The sequence below is a fragment of the Rhamphochromis sp. 'chilingali' genome (genome assembly GCF_963969265.1).
Source record: "Rhamphochromis sp. 'chilingali' genome assembly, chromosome: 22".
NCBI lineage: Eukaryota > Metazoa > Chordata > Actinopteri > Cichliformes > Cichlidae > Rhamphochromis > Rhamphochromis sp. 'chilingali'.
In genome coordinates this window covers 29,859,281-29,882,335 of record NC_137950.1, presented here as the reverse complement: position 1 = coordinate 29,882,335, position 23,055 = coordinate 29,859,281, and the positions used below count along the sequence as shown (strand labels likewise).

The following is a 23,055-nucleotide window of genomic DNA, read 5'->3' as shown; positions in this document are numbered from 1 at the left end:
CTTCTGGTTTTGGATCCAGGTCCGTTCCTGACACCTTCCATGGTTCAGCTTGTGGGGGGATGTATCGAGTGTGTCGCAGAGTGCGAGGTTTAAGATCAGATTCATTCTCCTAAAACTGGAGACTCTTTTATGTCCTACTTCTTTTAAACGACAGCTTAAGTTGATTTAGATACTTTAGTCATTTTGACTACACAAGGAAAAGGGAAATAAAAAGAAGATCGGACTGAGAAGAAGCAGGATTTGGTCTCATCCAGGTAACGGTAAAGCCTGGGGTTTTGCACTACAAGCTCTTTCGCCTCTCACTGGGGTAAATAACTATAGCACAGGGGAGGACAAAATTATTAGCCGCACTATGAAATTTGTTGAAGGTGCTTTTTCAGCAGAGCATTATTTCAGGAAAAAATAATCAGTGTCAGGCACAAGCCATCGATGGGCTTTACCTTTGTAATACTCAAAGCTGTAAAATCAAAATAGAGTTAACACCCGATTTACACTCAGTTTAAAAACTTCAGCATCATGCCAAGAACTAAAGAAATCAGTTCATCAGACTACAGAGAAAGAACTGTTGATGCTCACAAAGATGCATGTAAAAAGTTATTGCAGTGTTGTCGACCGTGAAGAACTGGAGTGAGTGATCGAGGAGTTCAAAAACAGCCACACAGAAGAAGCCTGGCAGGAAGGTAGGAAGCAAAGAGTTCAACGGCACTGGAGAGAAAACTAGTGAGTCTAAAAGTCCCAGAACAACTGCGGAGACACTCCGCCTTGTCAGGAATCCTAAGCTCAAAGACAAGGATAGAGCTTTGCACAATCATTGACTGAGATGAGGCTGGCCCAGCCCATGGTTCCTTCAGTGGGCTGGTTTCAGTCATTATGCAAATGTACTGTTTATACAATTGAAACCTGCAGTCAGCTGAGACTGAAGACGTCGCCTGGATGATGATGAAACGTTTCTCCCACAAAACGCTACGTCCAGATGAACAGAATCAACTTCTGGGGGTTTCTAAAAAAAAGCATTTCCAGACTCCAACACAGCTCTTAGAAGCTGTTGATGAAATCCTGTACTGTGGCATATTTCAGACTTTTGTTTGTTCAGTAAAACTTCAAAGGAGAGGAAAATATTTTGTTACTGGTAACTTTTCTTACATTATTTCTATATCATTATTTAATTCCAGAGGTTTTTAAGTTCTTATAGAGGTTTTAAGAGGTTTTGTAAGTTCAAGTATTTTTTGCACTTGCTGACTTGTAAAAGCCTGAATGACGTTTTTATTTCACCATTCATTAACTGCACAGAGAAGGCATCGTTTAAATATGTTCAGATTTTCTTTAAGCAAATCTAACATGTATTCTGTTTTTTTGTTGTTGTTGTGTTTTATCCATTTTATTTTCGTGCCGTCTTTCGCTGAGCGTTGGGGGGGGGGGGACTTGCGGTGAGGTCACGTCCCCGATCGTTCCTGCATAAACCTGCCTTGCAGAGCTAGACAGGTGAGGGCGGGGTTATTGATCAGTGATAAGAAACAGCTGCTGTGACGTCTGTGGCCACGATGTGACTGAAGCCTGTGCACGTGTCCTGGACGTGAAACTCTGCGTCACTCAGGTCAGTGTCTCTGTTTCTGCGCTGTGCACATCGAAAATAATAATGGATTGGATTCATATAGCGCTTTACAATACCACTATTCATTCACTCTCACATTCACACACTGGTGGAGGCAGCTACAGGTGTAGCCACAGCTGCCCTGGGACAGACTGACAGAAGCGAGGCTGCCATACGTTATTTATAAACGTTATTTAACCTGCTGCTTTAATGTCCTGGCCGTCCTCAGGTTGTTTTCACGTGTCTGACAGGAAGGTGACGTCACCTGTCACAAAAATACATAATTAGGGTTAAAACGAAATGTGCAAATCTCGAGTGGAAGAAGACTGGAATCAGCAATTCCGTGTTACTGCACAGTAAGTGTGTGCTCTGATGGCATCGGCTCTTAAAGTGTCAAACACATCCTCCAACCACACACACACACACACACACACACTTTGTTTTCAAACTCCATTGCGGTTTATTTCACACTTACTAAAAAATTAAGCAAATACAAGTAAACTGCAATAAATTACAGGTAGTAATAAAATAAACTACTAACTCTTTTACGCTGCGTCCGCACCTACACGGGTGTTTTTGAACACGCAGCTGTTTCGTCCACGTAAACGGCGAATCACCGAGAACGGAGATTTTTTTAAAACTCCTTTTTTGCGTTTACGTGTGGATGAGGAATACAGAGTTGGTCACACAACATCAAAGGTATGTGCCTTTTTCACGTCACGCTGTGGCCACGTTATTGTTTACATGAGATGAATTGCAGAATGGCAGAAAGAGACGAAATACTGTTAATCTGACTGTCTGCAGGTTTACACGCAGTTACTGTCCCTCCATTTACAAAGGCAGAGGCGTCACGGTGTCATTATTTTACGTGTAGTTGTTTTTTCCTGTGTAATAATGTTCAACATTGCTGTCAATGCATTTTTAAAAAACGCCTCTCTGTGCAGAATGGGTTTAAAAACATAAACAGCTGTGGGATCCTGTTAGTCTGTGATTTGAACCGGGGGAACAAATCGTGGCAGGATCAGCCTGATGTTATTTGTATCCAGCTGTAACTTTACTGTATGAAGAGCTAACGTCTCAAAAATGTCAGGAGTAGTTAGTCATTACAACGAGTGTTTGTGAACTAAAAATCAAGAATATGGGATACTGTTTGTCTGTGATTTGAAGAGCCCAGCGAAAACCAACCCTGCAGGGAGACCTACCTCGGCACTTGTGCAGGTGAAGCCAAAGGGAAGATTTGCTTCAGCATATTTTCTAGTCTTTGGCCTGGGGCCCAAACCATCAAATACCACCGAATAAAATGTTACACAATGAGTTGGATGCAAAATGTCCACATAATGTGGCTCTTCCATCCACAATAAGGTTTTACAATTCTGAAAATATAAGCATGTAAATATCAAAAATTATAAAAAACACTCAAACAAAATACACAATTTCCATTACAAGTGACATTACCCTCTTACAACATTTACAAATAAATTAAAAACTGCCTAAATAGGCTTTTAGGTGATTTTTAAAATTATGAATAGAAGCCAATTCTCTAATTGCATAAGGCGACTTATTCCACTGAAAAGATGCTTTAAATATAACAGAGTTTTTCAAAAAGTTACTTTTAACTCGAGGAGTTACTAAATTGTGGTTAGTTGAGAATTGTGTAGCATGATTATGTATTTCATCTGGATGCTGCAGCTGAGCATAAAAAAAAAAAAAGTGGTGTGTTTACCAGTATTGCTTTCTTTAAAAATACAAGTAAGCCATAGTATAATTTAGCTTGTACAGAAAGCCAAGAAAGTTTATCGTGCATTTTATCAATACTTGTATAATGTGAACACCTTAACACTAATCCGGCCGCCCTATTTTGGACTAACTGTAGTTCAGATCTGTCTTATTAGCTGCAGACCAAATGATTGAGCAGTACTCTAGATGAGATAACACTAGTGCATTAATGACATCTTTCATAATTGAAGAAGTGATATAAAAGGAGCATTTCCTAGCTATAGCTATGCCCTGTCCCATTTTCCTTATAACAGAGTTGATGTGCTGAGACCATGAAAGGTGGTGGTTTATGGTAACACCAAGTAATTTAGTCTGGGTGACCTGTTCTAATACCGATCCAGCTATGGAAAGGTTTAGCTGTGGGCTGTTGACTAAGCGTCCTCTACTTCCTATTAACATGGATTTGGATTTAGACATGTTTAAAATCACGTTGTTTTTACTTATCCAGTCAAATATGTTCAGCAAATCTAGTTGTAACACGCTGGTCAATTCAGAGTAGCTACTGGCTGAATAAAACATGGTGGAGTCATCAGCATACATTACAAGATGAGATTTATCCAGGACGTACGGCAGATCATTCGTGGAGACTGAATAGAGAAGTGGACCAAGGCAGCTGCCTTGGGGTAGAGCACAGTTCATTTCACAGCCCTCAGAGAAATAACCGTTATAATAAACCTGTTGCCTTCTTTCAGACAGAAAACTTTCCATCCAGCACAAAGCAGCTGGTGAAAACCCATAACATTGTAGTTTATCTATCAAAAGATCATGATTTATCAAATGCAGCACTAAAATCCAAAAATACCACCCCGGCCAAATTCCCATTATCTAGATATTTATACCAGTTATCTGTTATGTGACTGAGAGCTGAGCTGGTGGAATAACCAGGTTTGTAGGCATGTTGAGCGAGTAACTGATTTTCTGTTAGGTAATGTTGGATTTGATCATAGACAATCCTCTCCATAATTTTACTTAGAACAGTAATAGATCTGCTATTGACACCATTAAAAACGTCATTCTTGTTTTTAGGGATGGGAATTATTTTCGATTCTTTCCACTGCAATGGAAATGAGCTGCATGCCAAAGATCTATTATATATGTGACATAGGGACACAAACTTGGCTGCAACTTTGAGCAGTTTGCTGTCTGTGTTATCAGAGGATGTATCGTCAGGAAGTGATATCAATAAGCGCTCTACCATCTCAACACTCACTGCCTCAAACTTAAATTGGCTTTGCTTATTATTCACGATAACATCCTGTATAAGTGATAAGGTGGGATCGCCTCGGCTCATATTAGATTTTAAATGTGTTATTTTATTGCTGTAGTAATTAAAAACATTATTGGCCTTAGCTTCACTTATAAACGTTCCACCCGTGTAGATGTGAGACACCACCGGAGCAAGATCTCTACCCGTTATATTTAAAACTTCCCACACCTGCTTTCCGTCCTTATCGGCCTCCTTGAGCTTCAGTTGATAATATTCTTTCTTCTTGCACATATTCAATTTAGTTACTTGATTTCTTAACTCGCGATATCTTGCCCACTCTTGTGGACTGACAGACTTATGTGCTTTTGCTTTATCTCTTTCTGACGTTGCAGCCTTAAATTCATTATCTAGCCAAGTTCTTCTTAACAGTACATCTCCATACGGGGGCATGTTTGTCAGCCAGGTAGCAAAAGTTTTCAATAAACATAGATAATGCCATTTCAGGGACACTCTCGAGGCAGGTGTCAGTCCAGTGAATTTCCTTTACGTTGTCTGCATTGAAATTTTTGTATGATCTGTGAAAAATAATCTTTTGTGCAGTTTTCAGTGGTTTCGTTTTCTTGGTCAAACCTACAATATTATGGTCACTATAACCAACTGGAACAAACGATATTAGAGCAATGCTCAGGAACATTTGTATACATATGATCAATACATGATGACCTATGACGGTGTTGACCGTGACCTGGGTGGGAATGTTGACGATCTGAGACGGGCAACAAGCCGACGCTGATGAACTTTTTCCCTAAAGGACAAGAAGGAGCTGACCAACTGATAAAGTCTCCTAATAAGATCTTGTCTTTGTTTTCCTCAGTTACTCTTTCCAGCATTTCACAGATTCGTTCTACATACAACATATTGCTACTCGGCGGTCTGTAGCAGCAACCTGCTGATACAGGCCTGCCATAAAGCGGGTGTAACTGAACCCACACAGTTCCCAGGTCGTCAAACATTAAGTCCATACGTAGTTTGCTTTGCTATCATTAATGTATCGGGCTGTTTCTGTCCTTCCTATACAACTTATAACCGTTTATTTCAAATTCATTATTCTCAAAGGCAGCATCTACATGTGTCTCAGAAATAGCCAGCACACTTATTGTATTTGTTGACAACAGTGACTGAATTTCCTGAATCTTATATTTAAGGCTACAAATATTGACATGAGCCACTGAAAAACCTTTACCGGAGAATCCGGGAATAAGTATAAGGTCGGACATTTGCAGACCGATCGATCTCAACAGCTACAAATGGCAACATTGCTGAAGTCTAAATATTAATTCCGGCGTTCTGTGGCCTCGGTTTAACAATTAATTTGTCATATTTCAGGACGGCAATATCACCTGTCTCTGGCCGCTCTCAGCTGTGGTAACAGTTCTTTCCTCTTCTTCCTGATGGACTCTGAAAAATCCTCGTTGATGTAAAGATTGGTACCTTTCAGTTTTTTGGCAGATGAGAAAATTGTTTATCTTTAAATCTTTGTAGTCTGACCACAATCGGCCCGGCTCGTCCATTTTCCTTGTAGGGACGGACTCTGTGAGCGCGTTCAGTTTGAATGCTGTCACTATCCAGGCCCAGCTTGTTCTTCAGCATGTGTCGGACTTTCTCCTCTGATCCTTCCCACGTTTCTGCTTTTTCATCTATTAATCCATTCACCACAATGTTGTTCCTTCTCGATTGATTTTCTAAATGTTCCTCGCGTATGCTGCTGACCGCCGATTCAAACTCTTTTAGTTTGCTTTTATCCCAGCCTTGCCATTACGGCAAGGCTGGGATGGTCAATTTGGTAAAGTAAATCCGTTGGGCATCTTTCTTTGCCTTTAGACAACAATTATGATGCAAAAGAGCCAAACGGGACAGGCAAAAAAAAAAAGTTTGCTTTTAATGCGCCTCTCTTCAGTTTGCAGCTCGGTCACAACCCCATCCATGAATTGCAGGCTGGATTTAACATCCTGTGCATCCCTTAGAATGCTGTCCAACGTTTGTTAGTTCCATCCATGATTAATTGGACAAATGTCTTAAAGTTATCTTGCATATCGACCAGATCGTTTTGCCCCCCCACCCGTGAAGATCGCTTCGTGTACAATGGAGTTCACAAAAACGACTTCTGCCGACGAGCTGCAGGCCAGCCCAAGCCGAGCAGCAGTTATGACAGTTACCAGCTGTCAGCTACTTAGAAAAGGATCCTGGTGTTATTTGTCTCTCAGAAACAGTTCATAACTTCAACTCATCCATGTCACCTAAAAGGTCAACCTGTTTCTCCATCACAGCTCTGATGATTCAGTAAGGACATCTCCTGGTTTCATCTTCATGTTTCCCTCTCACCACATATCCAAACCACCATCATGACCAGCAGCTTTACAGCTGTGGCTCCAGCAAACATCAGCTGATACTAGAAATTAATATTAAATAAATCCTAACAACAGCTGATCAAGCTTAAACGTGCTGCTGTTGTTTAGCGCGACATCCGCTGGTTTCCTCTTTCTGGCAAAGTGGGAGATAAACAAACAAGAGAGAAAAGCCGATCAGCTGATCATTGATCAGGTTCATGATTGAAGTAGAAAGAGGAGAGGGAGGGGGAGAGAATGAGAGAAGAAGAGGCAGCTGTGCAGCAAAGACACAGAATAACTCCAGCTTTGTGTCTTTTTTCCATTCTAGCTGAAGTCCGGGACAAACTGCGTCTCTTCTCAGCTCAACACGAAACGTGTAATATTTCCTCTGAATGAGGGACCATCCCATTTTTTAAGGAGCTGTTGGAAACTCTACTAACTAACCTCATGAATAAAATAAAGTTCACTATCAGTAACATCATAGCACCCACCCAGCTGTATAGAAACTCCGTCATGCTAGCTAGCACCTCTTACCTGAAGTTCAGTTCACCTGATACTCGGACCGGGGGCCGCCTCGGGTCCCTCCTCCTCCTGCCTCCCCTTCCCTCATCCACCTGTTGCCTCTGTGGAAGCTTCGCCATAGCCACCACCAGAGATGGACAGTAACGTGTTACTTGTAATGCGTTACTGTAATCTGATTACTTTTTTCAAGTAACGAGTAAAGTAAGGGATTACTATTGCAAAAACGGTAATTAGATTACCGTTACTTTCCCGTAGGAACGCTGCGTTACTGCGTTACTAAAACCGTGATTTTGTTGCGAGAGTGTCTCACGACAGTGACGTAAGCGAGTGCGCCGTTCGTGACAACAGCTGTGTGCAGATCAACAATGGATCATATGTCGAGTGCAGAGAGAGTATGAGCGTGCAGCGTTTAAAGCGTGGAAGTACTGACCTTACTTTGAGTTTGATTCCATAAAAAGTGACAAAAACATTAGTGTCCGCTGTGCGTGGGAAGAAAACTTCTTTTTACAGCGAAAAAAACCCTAAACTTCCAACAAGCACCGAGTAGCTACGACGTAATGGGAAACTCATAGAGAAACTCACGGATTCTTCCACTGACCGCGGCACACCTGCACCAGGGTAAACCTCCGCCTACCCCACTCCTGCTTTACAGGTGAAAATAGAGCAACAGGACCGCTGAGTCTTTGACTTTATTTATTTTCTGCTGTGTTTTACTTGCATCTATTTGAAAGACTGAGTGTAAACACAAAAAATATTTTACTTTATGTGCTGGAATGTGCAGAAAATAGGTTTACATGTTAAACTAATTTCTTCCAGTCAGAGAATGTTGCAGATAATTAAATTTTTGCTTGATGCATAAAGTTAAAAGATTAAAACTAATAAAACAAGTTTTAAAAAGAGACTTTTCCATTTGATTACATTTTGTATGATGATTATGCAGAAAAAGTAGAATTGGGCTGAAAGATCTATCGCTTTATCAGCTACTCAGGTTGTAAATCGTGTTTTTAAAAAGTAACTAAGTAATTAATTACTTTTGAAAATAAGTAATCAGTAAAGTAACGGGATTACTTTTTGGGGGAGGTAATCAGTAATTAGTTACTGATTACTTTTTCAAGTAACTTGACCAGCACTGGCCACCACCAAACAACTGAGTTATTTTTACACATCTGCCAGCATCTGGCCAATCCACCACCTCTCATTGTTCATGCCGTTACAAAGAAAATAAGTCATCAGCCCACCGGGCAAATGCCCGGTATGCCCGATGGCCAGTCCAGCTATGTTAACCTATGTTTTGCCGAAAAATAGTTTTCTGCGGTGCCGTCTTTCGTGCTTGGCTCCTCCTACCTTTGCTAACATGATGCTCATAGTGCAGAAGCCAATGCTGCATTCACTTACACTCGGATATCTGAGCCTCACTATGAAAACATAATCATACATTTGATATTTCATAGATTTTAATCGTTTTAGCTTCAGGGTGGCACCTGGGGTAGCCAGTGTGGTTGGGGAGGTGGCCTGTGGCCCCCCCCAGGCCACCCTGCTGGACACGTCACTGCTTCTTAGATGGGATGGCTCATGCTACCTGGTTACAAAAATAGAGTAAAATCGATAAATGGGTAAAGAATATCTTTTTTAAATTAATCGCATTTCATGAAATTCTTTTAGCTGACAGAAATAATACAACGCATCAGATTTCTGGTAAGATGCTTCAGTCAGATTCACTGACTGTGTTCAGCACTGATGTGTTGTTGTTGTTGTTATACACCAGCAGTTGATGGCAAAAGTCAACAACACACCTGTAAAATCAACACAACAACGTGCTGCTTCAGCGACACCAACCCATGTTTTGTTTTGGAGTGGTATACTGAAGCAGAGGTAATCAGTGACACTGAGCGAGCTCAGGCCCACTGCTTCATCATAAAGAAGTATGGAGTTCAAAGCGTCAGTGTGGGAGGTGATCTGAGGTTTGATTCCATCCATCGTGTCCATCATCAGTGTTTGCTGCTTTTCATGTTGTTTTCTTGTGCTCGGGTTTCTGGGAAAGGTGTCAGTGGGACTTGCTGTAAAATAAGCAAGGGTTCAAGACTTTGCTGTGACCTCCCCTTCTCTGGGAGCTCTGGGCTCTCTTACTGCTGCGTTACAGCTACCGCCCTCTCTGACAGGTGGAGGCACATCCGGTCGTTGATGGCGGAGTCTCGGGTCATTGTGGAGGAGCTGCTGGCTCTGTGTCTCCAGAGGATCACTATGGAGGAAAACAGCATGCGCACTGAGCAGGGTGAGAACAACACTCGACACCAATCAGCTGTCAGTAGATCACATGACATAACCCCTAAACTCACCTCATTCGTGGATAAATCTGCATGTGGGCGCTCTCTGCTGACCTCTGACCTGTTTTTATATAAAATGCCAAACTAAAATTCGACAGGTAAGACGGGTTTGGTAGTTACACACTTTTAATCGGTCTGCTCTCCCAGAGACAATCGAGCTGGTGAAAAACTTCGAGGAGGTCAGAAAGAAGTGGCTGCACGCCGAGCTGGAGCTGAAGAAGTACAAAGAGCTGCTGGTGAAGTCGGACGTGGCCAAAGCCGCTCTGGAAGTGAAGCTGAAACACGCCCGCAATCAGCTGGACGTTGAGATGAAGAAACGCTACAAGGTGGAGGCCGACTACCAATACCTGGTGAGGCAAGACCTCAAGGTTAGAGGTGGAAATCACGGCTGGCAGGTTTACATGTTTCTGATTCGTGTTTCATGTAACACGGGGACGTTTCTGCAGCTGTTGGATCAGTTGTTGTTTTGGAGCTAGTTCACTGTCTGAGCAGTTAAACCATGTTAATGCGCTCTGAGAACACGAAGAGCTTCTTTGGCACTGACAGAAAAACACACAGCGCAGTCAGCCGACACACAATCTTGTCTTCTGCCGCATAATGCTGCATTTTACTAAAACTCAGAGCAGCAATGACCTTAACCCCGGTTGCTTTTTCTCAGTAGTTTACACACAGAGCCACTTCTCTCTGCTAAATCCAGAAGATACACGTGAAATGCCATGAAAGTTTGAATCCCGTGTAAGTGCATTAGATTATGCCTGAATCTTAATTAAATGGGGATATTAAAAATAAAAAGCCCATGTGTCACAGTAACCTGAGTTTGAATCCTCAGAGCTCTTTGCAGTGATTTCTTTCAGCAGAGGTGTTTCTTGAATCAGAGCAGGGGTGATTCTAGGATCAGAGCTTTGGGGGTGCTGAGCATCAGGAGAGCTGCCCACCCAGGCAAGATAAACTTTACTCGTCACGATGAGACGTCTTCCCCGTCTCTGTCAGTCCTCCCTGTCCTCGTCGTCTGCTGTCTTCGTCTCTGTTATCAGTCATCATAATGTTACCATCTCTGTGCAAGTCTGCAAATTTCTTTATTCTTAAATCCATCAAGCCTCTTGGTGCCTGGGTCCTCGTCACAAAACATGACATCACTGTCTTGTACATTTAAACACAATTTAATCCCACATTTGTGAAAGAAAAGAGAACTTTTTCTGAAAAGTCTGTAACAAAACCATAGAATCTGATCAAGCTTATTGGAATAAAAAGATTGGAATAAAAACAAAAAATACATATCCTAACCTTAATTACTGGGGAGAATAATGAATGATGCTCACAGTGAGTAAAAAGTAAACTGAGTGCATTTTTTGGACAGAGATTCACTTTTAATGTGTGTTTAATATAAAACAGATGGGAAAAAAAAAACCTCCCAAAACAGAATAAATTATTACAAAATATTATATAGAGATATCTATATCATCTAATAAAAGATATAAATACTAAAACACTGATCCAACATTATCCTTTATTGATGGATCATTTGATTTTACACATTTACCTGAATGTGGCTCCTTTTTTGGAAAAAACTTCCTCATATCCATTATGAACCTGGCTGTCTCTCTGTATATACACACACACACACACACACACACACACACACACACACACACACACACACACACACACACACACACAACAGGAGTGATAAGGTTAATGGGCATCCAGTTAGTTAGTTGGTATCCATTTCAAACAGGACAGTGGTAACAACAGCAGGCTACGGACAATTTTATGTTTTAGATTTTAAACAGGCTGTATACATTTCAATGTTAGCAACAGGGCGGTGAAATGTCGCTGATTTTACTACAGAGCAGGACGGATTGTAGGGCAGCAAACATCGTCGGAAAACACGTTTCAGCACTGCAGGTTACCTGGTGTAATGTTTTTCAGCCAAAAAGAAACATGGCTCTGATTCAGCACCCCCAAAAATGGACTCAAATGGCCCCTGAATCAAAGCATATTTATCCTCCGTCAGCCTCTCGTTGATCTACACTGCCTCGCTGTTTTCAGACTGAAACACAGTAAAATGAGTGCACCATGGTTTATTTCGTTTGTAGGCCTTCATCACTCTCTCCCTCATCAGGTCTGTTTATAATGAGCTGTTCAGCCTGTGGGGGGAGCTCACAGACTTCTGTCCTGTGCTTCCAGCAGAGGCAGATGCAGCTAATGTGCGACATCCTCGTCCACGACACGAAATCCAGCGCCTGTCTGAACGATGAGCAGAAGTCTCTCTTGGCCACGTTTGAGCACAAAGGGGGGAACATGACACTGCAGAGGAGCACCAGACGGTGAGGTGGCGGCCAATCACGGTCCTTGCTGACGAGTCCGACACTGGTGAAAGTGTTTTCCAGGTTTACAAGTTAAATCGTTGTTGAAATGAATCTAATGATAAAACATCAAGACTGTATAAAGAAGATGGAAGCAGCTACTGTGACATCACCCCCCGATTCATGAAGCCCACTTAAAAGAAAAAACATAAACAACAAACAACAAAACCCCTTTTTGAAACTAGATTAAACATGCTGTGGGTACACCTGAGGGCACCTGTACGCTCACACGGCAATCACAGGTAGCCCCGCCCATAATCTGCCTCCTGCTCCTCTCTGACTTTAACAGGACCATGATATCAACAATCTCAATTAGAGATGGACCGAGCCGATATTATGTATCGTGTCGGTCTGATACTGACCTAAATCACTGGATCGGATAGCGGAGAGAAATAAAAAATGTAATCGATCCATTAAATATCAAAACTTCCCACACGGGTAACTCTGCTCATAACCGTAGCTCGTCGCAGCAGTGTGGTCACGTGATAGAGCAGCTGTGTGTGTTTGTAGCCTCAAACCAGCATTTCATCTCCGAGGAAGTGATCCCAGAGAGAAGTAAAGCAAGTGTGCAAGTCCATCTCTGAGTGTTTGTAAAGCATTCCCACATTAAGCTTAAACACCGATATATGGAGCGACTGCCCCTCTCTCTCTCTCTCTCTCTCTCTCTCTCTCTCTCTCTCTCTCCCCCCCCCCCCCCCTGCTGCTACTTTGAAACTGATCGTCTCTCTTGTTTGTTTTTGCAGCAGAAAGAGGAAACCAGCGGATAAACAACAGCAGCACGTTTAAGCTTGATCAGCTGTTGTTAGAATTTATTTAATATTACTTTCTACTCGAGGATCTTTTTCTACAGCTGACGGCTGGTAACTGTGCAGGGGCGGATCTAGCAAAGTTTAGCCAGGGGGGCCGATAGGGCATTAACAGGGAAAAGGGGGCACAAAGACATACTTTTCTTTCTTATTCTCAATTAAAATGTCGAGCTTTTAATAAATAATTATCTGAATCTTACACCCAAAGTTTTAATCTGATGTAAAATGTATAGAAGTCCATCACTGTATATAGTAACTGTTAAGTCTAATATACCCTAGTAAGCTGTACTACTTTTTCCTTTGGGAACCATCTGTGCAGTCTGCAGTTCTGTAGAAGAAAGATGTTGAATCTATTTAATTATTCTTGAAAAATAATTTATTTCTGTGCATTTTTTTTCACACTGCATCAAATTAAAGTTGATTACATCGATTAAGCACCATGAGGTGGAGGGTGGGGGGGTTCACTATGTTTTTTTTGTTTTGTTTTGTTTTTTTGTTTGTTTGTTTTTTTTGCTGGGAGTTAGCAGAAATATTAAACAACCTAACTAACAGGGCTGCAAAGTACTCTTTAAAATACCAGAGTAGGGAGGATGGAGCAGGTTTATTAGATTGATCAGTTTTGCTGAACTATGAAATATTTTGGGTGCAGTGTGTTTTTCACACACAGGTATAACAGGATAGCTTCAGTGTTTGTACTGTGTTTTTAAACTTGAGTATGAACTTATACAAAATGCAGCAAGATATTTAAAAAACAGTTTTATTGATTAAAAAACACTATATCAGATATCAGACATAAAAAAGTGGTATCGTGCCATCTCTAATCTCAATCGGACCTTAAGAGTTTACTGAGCTCAGGGACCAGTAATAAGGTCAGAGCTGCCACCTGCTGGGCATTAGAGAGAATGCAGGTTAAAGAAGCAGAGTCCTCTGTAAAGTCTGTTTGAAACAGAGTGAAGACTTTTCACTAAAGATGATAAAACTCTTTGTCAGGTTGCCTGTGATCGATGAGTCGTCCTTCCTGTCTCACTCTGACATCAGCTACGATCGCACCGACGACGATGTGGTACGAACATTAACCCGACACGTGCACCATGCCTGCAGTGTAAGAACACTTTAACGTTCTTTGTCATGGTGTTTCAGGATTTGGACACAACTGTGATCCAACCGCTGAGGTCTCGAGCGAGAGAGAGGAGGGTAACACGTTGTCCTATATTTACTTATTTGTTCATCCATCAGATTTTGCGTGGAAACATTTCGCCGGTGGTGCAGGGTGCAGCCTCTGCTCCCCTGGCTTTCTGATGATATGCTGTTCTCCACAGCGTTCCTCGATGGGTCTGCCTGTTGGTGCTACGGTCAGGAAACGAAGCAGAGGCAGGAACTTGTCAGCAGAGCTTCTGGAGAGGAAAACTGTGGAGAAGGTGAACCGACTGAGATGTTATGTTCTCACTTGACCTCGCCTTGTTAGTACTCGGCTGGGCCTTGTCTTAATTCTTTATGGGGCAGATTAACAAAGAGCTGGGAGGAACATGGCAGTGATATCATTAGAAATTACAATTGGCTAGCTGCCGGGACAGGTGGGTCTTCTGTCTCTGTAAACTCGGAGATGGTTGGTGGAAAAATCCCAGCAGATCAGCAGTTTCTGAAATGCAGACCAACAACAATTTAAGTTCAGACTCACTTAACTCACTTTCTGTTCTGAATGATTCACTGCTGTGTGATTGTTAATGCAAGTATCTGATTAACCAATCAGCTGAACAGTTGTACCTAATGAAGTGGCTGGTGATTTGCCATGTTTATTATAAATCTACCACAACAAAGTCATTAATGAACCAAAGAATTAACTGCTTAAAGTTCTGTTTGTTCCTGCTGTACCTGAACGTTTCTGATGCCTCCACTGACTCAAACTATGAAAGTCATCCTGATAGCCTCTGCAGAGGAACTGCCATAAAACAACATGTTTCTAAAGGCTCTCCTGTGGCTCTGATTCTTTGAACTTACTCAGGAGGTGGAGACCGTTGTGAAGGCCTCCATCATTTCTAATGACACTGGAGGCCAGGTCCACATGGTGCTGGGAATCACTCAGGAAACCTCCGAAAACTCTCCCCAGACTATCACCCAGGAGTGTAGCGTCTCAGCAGGAGGTCAGCTCTACATTCAAGATATAAGATGTTTATTGTCACGTTCGCAGAGCGAATTCTTACTTTGCAGATTCGATTCACACAACTAAAAGAAAGTAATAATAAGTAAAACAGTGCTTTGTAGATCTTGTAGCTTATATGTGGGTGTAAACAGAATTGAAAGTGCAAGTAGTTTCAGCATTCAGTCATAATATATACAGAGCATGCAATATTAAGGTGTCTGTGCAGTCTTAAACACAACCCAGTTTGTAGCACCAAAGCAGTCCTGAAGCACCGAATCATACTCTTCACTCCAAACTTTAGTAATTTTACTTACTGGGGGGCTCGTTTGAGGGGCTGCCTGTATGCTGGATGGATAGATATTTAATTCATTTCAGCTTCATGTCCAAATGTGTCCAGACCAGTGACGGATTAATGACAAGACCTCTGCTTTTAAAGAATGAGGATCTACCAGGTTCACTACAGTTGGACTGCTTTGGACATCATGCTTTAGACGACCGATCAGAGAATCAGTCAGAGGAGTTCTGAGTTTCTCTTTTAGCCTCTTTTTTTTTTTTTGTTTGTTTGTTTGTTTGTTTGTTTCTTTTAATCTGTTGCTGTCAGAACAGGTGAGAAAACCCGTGTTTTGCACTCTGTCCTTCAGGCCAGACCTCGGTGTGGTTTCCCTGCAATGACTCGGTCCCCGGTCCTGAGGGTGAAGCTCTGGTCGAGGAGAAAGTCGGGAACATTGGCAGAGACCAGAAAGCCTCCAAACACACCTTTGTGTCAAAGACGGTACGACGAGCGTTGGGCCATTTACTTTTTTGTGGAAGTAACTGAGTTAGTAACTTGGTTATGGTAATATAAAAGTAACATTTGCGTTACTTTGAAAAAATGTTTACTATACTTGACTATATACATTTTAGTATGTTCAGTAGTTTATTATAAAACTGAATACATTGAAATAAATGAACTTACCAGAAGGAAGTAACAGGAAACACAATCTAAACTGTTCAAATGTCACTGTGACGATATTATAGACACAGACTGGATATCATGTAACTGTTGTGGAATTATTTCCACATGTTGTAATAATAGAACAATAAAAAAACAACCTTTTTTATATTTATTCCACGTCAGCAGGCTGCACCTGGCTATGTAATAAGTGTACAATAAAACTTTTATGCTTTTTGAGCAAATTAAATAAGCCAAACTGTCACAACGTCAGATCGTCGTGGCCGAACAAGTGTTCCACACTAAAGTGATTTCAGTGTAATACTGAAACAAATAGGTTCACTGTATAACAAAACTAAGGAATCAAAATGTAACATCCATGGCTGTCTTTGACAATCCATCTCAAGTCACATGAGTGCTGTTCTCACGGTAGAGTCGTATTAGAGTTTCCTGTTTTAATGTCCTCTGCTTATATTCAAATATAAAGCATTCTTATTGGCCACATCCATCCAACCATCCACTGTAGATAAAGCAGCATGTTCTTGATGACATACCTGCCGCTCAGGCTGTTTTAATTCCGTCCGTGTCACAGATGTTTGTGGAGGAGAGAAATCAAGCTTGGATGGTGTCACCTTGTTATTCTCCGCGCTCGTGTTAGCCTCATCGGGGTTTGGGCTGCGCCTGCTAGCATCACCATCGCCCTCATTCTTGGCAACTAGTTTTGTTGAAGCATGTGATGTATCATGAGATTCAAATTGCTTACACATTCTTACAGTTTCTTGCCTTTTTATTTAGACAGAAAAGTGATGTCTGTACTTCCACTTAAATGCTTCCTTTGAATTGTTGTTTATGTGCTCACTGTCCATATCTGTTTGTACGTGAATGGTAAATGGCCTGTATTTGTATAGCGCTTTTACTAGTCCCCCAAAGCGCTTTACACACCCAGTCATCCACCCATTCACACACTGGTGGAGGCAGCTACAGGTGTAGCCACAGCTGCCCTGGGGCAGACTGACAGAAGCGAGGCTGCCATATCGCGCCATCGGCCCCTCTGGCCAACACCAGCAGGCGGTAGGTGAAGTGTCTTGCCCAAGGACACAACGACCGAGACTGTCCAAGCCGGGGCTCCAACCGGCAACCTTCCGATTACAAGGCAAACTCCAACTCTTGAGCCACGATCGCCCCACACCTAAGTTTAAGTTGGCTGGTTTACCGTGGCTACTGTACTCTTTCTCAGCCAATCAGCAGCACTCGTGCCCACGCTGCATTTTCATGTTGGTAACAGCATTGCAACAATAGGGTAATGCCGATATTCCCATCATGGGGTGCAACCTCCTTGATGTTTACATTCAAGCTGCTCCGACATCACCTCTGATGGAGTAACGTGTCATTTCCCTCCAGGTGATCCGGCCGGAGACCTGCACGCCGTGTGGGAAGAGGATCCGCTTTGGTAAGATGGTGGTGAAGTGCAGGAACTGTCGCGTGGTTGCTCATCCGGAGTGCCGACAGAAGTTCGCTGATGGCTGCACAGCCTTCAATGCCACGGCAGGAAGTACAACTCAAACGGCAGCTAAGGTGTGAGCTGGAGGGAGGGGCTTCACTGTGACATCATAATATGCATCACAATAAACCTGCGGCAGTCATTTCAGTTGGTTGTGTTCATGGACGACAGGGCGACTTTAGTGAGCTGGTTTAGTTTCCGTCTGTTTTGCTCGTCACTCGATTACTGTTGTATGTTTGGACATTTCTAGAAAAAAAGGTTCCTGGTGCAGGACTGTTTAAACCTTCGTCATAAATTGATAATTAAATGCACAACTCTGAAAGGCCAGTAGATCCCATCTTGAAATTGAACAGCTATTTTATTTTCAGGGATGGCTCTTTAACTGCTCAGGTGAAATACAATTCAGTTTTATTTACACGGCGCAAAATCACAACAGTTGCCTCAAGACTCCTTATATCGTACAATGATACAGAAAACAATCGGACGACGCCTTGTGAGCAAACGCTTGGGGACAGTGGGAAGGAAAAACTTCCATCAGAACCGGGCTCAGGGAGGGGAGGCGATCTACTGCGACAGGTTGGGGGTGAGGAACAGAGGTGAAACAGCTGGACAACAGCTGTGTAATTGAAAGCCTGCGCTTGTACAGCCCCAAGACTTTTAGATCAGTTTGAAATCAGGAAAAACCCGTTGGGCTGGATTGTAGATATTTTAACAAATGGGTCACAAAGACTTAGAATGAATGGGGGTTCAGTCTGACCCAGTGTTCTCCTCCACAGGTTCTCCCCAAGGGTGCGTCTTATCGCCCTTATTATTCACTCTCTATACAAACACGTGTCATCATTAAACATGCAGGTGACTCTGTTATTGTCAGCTTACTGAAAGAGGGTGAAACTGGCTACGGTCCAGTCATTGATGGCTTTGTTCAGTGGTGGGAGGAGTCTTATCTCCAATGAACATATTTAAAACTAAAGATGAAGTTATTGATTTTAAGAAACAAAAGAATGGGCACGGAGTCACTTTAATTAAAGGTCAGCAAGTCAAGTTCAATCATATAAAAATCTTGGGACCATAATCAATGAAAAACTGAACAAAATTGCGAATCAGTTTGTAAAAAGGGTCACCAGCTCCTTTATTGCCTCAGGAAACGTGCTCATTTGACACTGACTGAAAAATGTTAACTTTGATATTTTCATGAATGATAAAACATTCTCAGTCAGTTTTATCCTTTTGTTTGATGGCACGGTTCAGTCAGACCTCTGTCACAGAGAAAAACTCGCTGAATCAGTGAGACGGTCCAGTCGTCTGATAGGTGAGCCACAGTCTCCCTGTACTCTAAGCAGGTACAGAGGATCAAGCCTTAAAAATGGTTCCCATCCTCTACGAGGTGAATTTCAGCTTCTTTCCTCAGGACGGAGGTTTTCATTTCCAAGATGCAGGACAAAGCGTTATAAAAACAGCTTTGTCCGTGTTGCTGTCACTGAATTAAATAAGAACTGTTTTTCGATTTGAAATGTTTAAAGTACTATAGTCAGGTTTTTATTAGGTATGTGTGTTTTTGAAGGGATGCCAAATGCTATCTTTTTTTTCCGTAAAGCAAATTTAGCTATGGGTATAAATAAAGTAACCTTGTTCAGGACTCGTTGGAGGACTTTGCTCCTCAGACTCATCCCAGAGTGCCTCAGCTGATTGTGGACTGCGTGGCCGAAATCGAGAGGAGGGGCCTGCAGGAGGTGAGCCGTTACGGTTTTGATCATTTGGGTTTATGGATGTATCAATAATAAAGACAGCTGTTTGTTCTGATACTCTGGGAATACATGAGGGTTGGATCCTCCTGTAGTAGAGGGCTGTGCATGCAAGGATGTGGATAAAGAAAACTTCCTGGAGTCCTGTCCCCAGCATGCACTTCCTGTATGTCTAACCTGTGTCTGCAGAGAGGCCTGTACAGAGTTCCTGGAGGTGAGCGTCTGGTAAAGGAGCTCAGAGACTGCTTCCTTCAGGGGAAATCTGCTCTGATGCTCAGTAAAGTCCAAGATGTCCATGTGGTCTGCGGACTGCTGAAAGACTTCCTGAGGAAGCTGAATGAACCTATGATCACCTTCAGACTGCACAGGACCTTTATGGAGGCTTCAGGTATGTTCAGACCTTTAAATTCCAGAGCTGAGACAGCGCCTAATGTCACGTCTTTTCAGAGCTGACTGATGAAGACAACTGCTCAGCTACCATGTATCAGGCCATAGCAGAGCTGCCAAAGGCCAACAGGGACACCCTTGCCTTCCTCATGATTCATTTACACAAGTAAGTCCTTCCACGAAGTCTCCACACAGAATTCGAGTACACCTGAAGAGCTGCAGATGAGCACTTTGGGATTTTAAGGCTTTTTCTTTCTGAGCTTTGGTGCTTTCTGGGTCCTTTTTCAGAAGGTGGTCACCTCAAGGCAGCTGTTGTGACCTAATGTAATATAAATAAATCACCAAAGTAAAGTGTGTGTGTGTGTGTGTGTGTGTGTGTGTGTGTGTGTGTGTGTGTGTGTGTGTGTGTGTGTGTGTGTGTGTGTGTGTGTGTGTGTGTGTGTGTGTGTGTGTATTTCTCTTTTTTTTTTTTTTTCTTTTTTTATTTAAACTGCTCTTAATGTTTGAGGGTGATGAGGAGTCCTCAGTGCCAGATGGACCAGAATAACTTGTCCCGGGTGTTCGGCCCAACCATTGTGGGTCACGGGATGCCTGAGCCATCACCCAGCACCATCTTGAGAGACACCAACACTCAGCTGAAGGTCAGCCTCTCTAATTATCCAGACCGGAAGGCGGGGGGGGGGATAATCGAGTTGAATTTTGGATAATGGTTGGTTTCAGTCACGATAAAGTACAGACTGAACCGGTCACTGCTAGCATTTGATATCTGACCTCGTAGCTGCTATATAGTCAGAAAAAGTTTCAGTAACCCTAACCCTGTTGCCCCCCCCCCCCCCCCCCCCCCCGGCTCTTCAGGCCTGACACAGTCTCAGTCGGCGGCTCTGCTCCGGACTTTACAGTCTGCACAGTTAGCGACCTGCCCACTCCTGAACACCTTCACTACGTGCTCTGACCCAGCTCTGCATCCACCTGTGATCCGTTCGGTCCAGCAGTGATGTCGTCCATTCTGCCTTGATTTAAGCTTTCGTATCACAGTTTGTGCATGTGTTCAGGCCCCACTATGATGGGCGCGTAGCCAGATTACGATCCTGTAAAACAGGAGAGAAAGTGAACACAGGCGACACGCTGCTTGGTCAGTCTTGCCAGAATGGAAAACTCAGTTCCCAAAGCACGCTGCTGCCCCCTACTGTCCACAGTGTTATACACTCTCCTGGCAACAGGGAACTTACATGACATTGTGGATTTAAATTACACCAATAAACCAGCAAAATAAAACATGCATAATAATCTCCATATATCACGACACTTAACTCACAATTGTGACCACATTTCTGTGTGGCTCACACATGCAATGTGAAAAGTGTTTCTAGGTAACACTGCTTTCAAATGTCTTTATAGTATTAATTTCTCTATCCTCTGCATCTTCAGAGTTCATTTTGAGTGCTCTCGTTGCTCTCACTGCAGGTTGTCTGCCGCCTGTTGTCCCTCCCTGAAGATTACTGGAGGCGTATCCTCATTGGCCAAATCCCCCCCTCTTCCTCCACCAGTAAGATGGGCCAGAGTGAAGGGCAAGGTGAGTGTGCACCTTTTTTAATTTTTCGGGAAACCCGAGGCCTGTTTAACCATCGCTGTGAATCGTCCGACTGCCTCAGCCTCCTTTGTTTTCTTTCACAGTGTAACTGGACCTCTTAATACAAAGAAGGAAGCACTGAACCTTGTTTTTGTTTTTTAATATATATAAATATTTTCCTCTCAGGTCGTTTCTTCCAGCCGCTGACATCTCCAGAGTTAAACAGTTACCAAGCTACAGCAGGAAGATCTGTGAGAGGGCGAGTCAGGAACCGGGCCAATGCGTAAGACCACGCCGCGTTAACGCAACATCCACAAACTCTTGAGCAAATACTGAGGAAGATCATGGGGCTGATGCGTATTAGTAAAATTAACTTTAGTTCTAAGACTGGGAGAATTTCTGGGTTTTAGTTTTCCCAGTATAAGTGCAGCCCTTTAATGCAAGTTAAAGATATTAGCGTTGTTGTTTCAGTTCTCTCATGTCATGGTTTGTTTGTTTTGTCCTCAGAGGTCGACCAGAGCCAGCGAGGAAATTCTTCACGTCGCCCAGCTGACAGATGTTGAACCTCTAACCTGTTTGAGCACACACTAATGCTGGACCTTGGCCTGATGATCATTTTTATAGATTTCATGCTAACCACATGAAGTTTGTTATCGAGGCACTTTAAAAAATTACAAGTTGGAATAAAACGTGATGTCCTATTCTTTGCTGTGACTTTCATTTCATTTGAAACCGTTGATCTCCTTCCTGTCGAGATCAGCCCTTTTGGTTTTTTACTTCCTGGACACCTTTTTCTCCTTTCCTTCCTAGTCTCTGGGTTTCACATGAAGTTCGTTGATAATGACCCAGTAAACAAAGGGTCTGTTCTGAACAGAGATGGGCAGTAACGCGTTACTTGTGTATATATATTTTTTTCTTTGTTTCTGCAGGTGATGCTGACCCTCAGCTGTGCAAGAACTGATGTCTTCAAACATTAAACATAAGAAAAATTGCATTGACTGTCAATCATCTTGGTTTTAGATGTTGCAGTGTGCTGCTAACTCTACGGACAGTGAACCAAGTCTTCTAAATACAATAATGTTCACTGAATAATGGGTATTATGGCCTGTAAATAAATGCAGCAGGATAACTGGGTGCCAAAATTCTACTGCTAGTGAGCTGAAAATGCATTCCTGTGTCTAAGCCGCTCCCCAAGTAACACAAAAACATTGCTGGCATGAGTAAACCCATCATATGTTCCTACATCAGGTTTCTTACAACTGTGTATTGAACAGTAAGAAGAAAGTCGAGTTTTGTTCACCATTTTTTCTGATTTGGTGAACATGAATTTCCTGAATAACCCATAACTATCTCGCTGGCTGACGAACCTTGCCAGCCCGCTCTCTGCAACCACAACACTCAAGTTTGAGCTGAGCTAACATTAGCTGGTTTTGTTGATGCTGTAAGGCTTCAGATGTGCAACCGTAAATGTCCTATGAATTTTTAGCACAACATTAGCATAGCTGTAGGATTTAGATATACCGATATGAGGTATATTTTCAATGCAAACTCAGTGCTATATTGATCATTCATTTTTTCCATAATTAACCTCTGTGCTCATGTTTTAATTCAACAGTCCAGTGTTTGGACTGTCACTTCATCTTTGTTGGTGTAACCCTCTGAACAAAATGTTCAAAAAGCAAGTCTTGCAACTCCACAGCCATCTGAAATGCCTGGAAGGACTTAAAATGTTGGTTTTTGAAACATAATCTAAATTAAGTTTAAGTGTTCATTAAAACATAAGAATTGTACGTTCAGAATCATGG

The 23,055-nt window shown here is 42.4% G+C and overlaps 1 protein-coding gene across 3 annotated transcripts; it reads left to right on the top strand.

Moving 5' to 3' along the window:
• The first annotated feature begins 1,520 nt into the window (after positions 1–1,520).
• Positions 1,521–22,216, top strand: LOC308390758 (rac GTPase-activating protein 1). Of its 3 annotated transcripts, none has more exons than XM_080873040.1 (17): positions 1,521–1,594; positions 9,643–9,755; positions 9,955–10,157; positions 11,995–12,134; positions 13,970–14,042; positions 14,120–14,173; positions 14,299–14,397; positions 14,982–15,120; positions 15,761–15,891; positions 17,452–17,625; positions 19,186–19,281; positions 19,483–19,681; positions 19,741–19,846; positions 20,189–20,321; positions 21,145–21,253; positions 21,437–21,533; positions 21,758–22,216. In XM_080873040.1, the coding sequence occupies exons 2-17, from the start codon at positions 9,665–9,667 to the stop codon at positions 21,801–21,803; spliced, it is 1,890 nt and encodes a 629-aa protein (XP_080729166.1). In that variant the 5' UTR covers positions 1,521–1,594; positions 9,643–9,664; the 3' UTR covers positions 21,804–22,216. The 3 variants fall into 3 exon arrangements, with proteins under 3 accessions (XP_080729166.1, XP_080729164.1, XP_080729165.1); XM_080873038.1 differs by lacking the exon at positions 1,521–1,594 and adding an exon at positions 1,703–1,947; XM_080873039.1 differs by lacking the exon at positions 1,521–1,594 and adding an exon at positions 2,105–2,290.
• Positions 22,217–23,055: the final 839 nt, after the last annotated feature.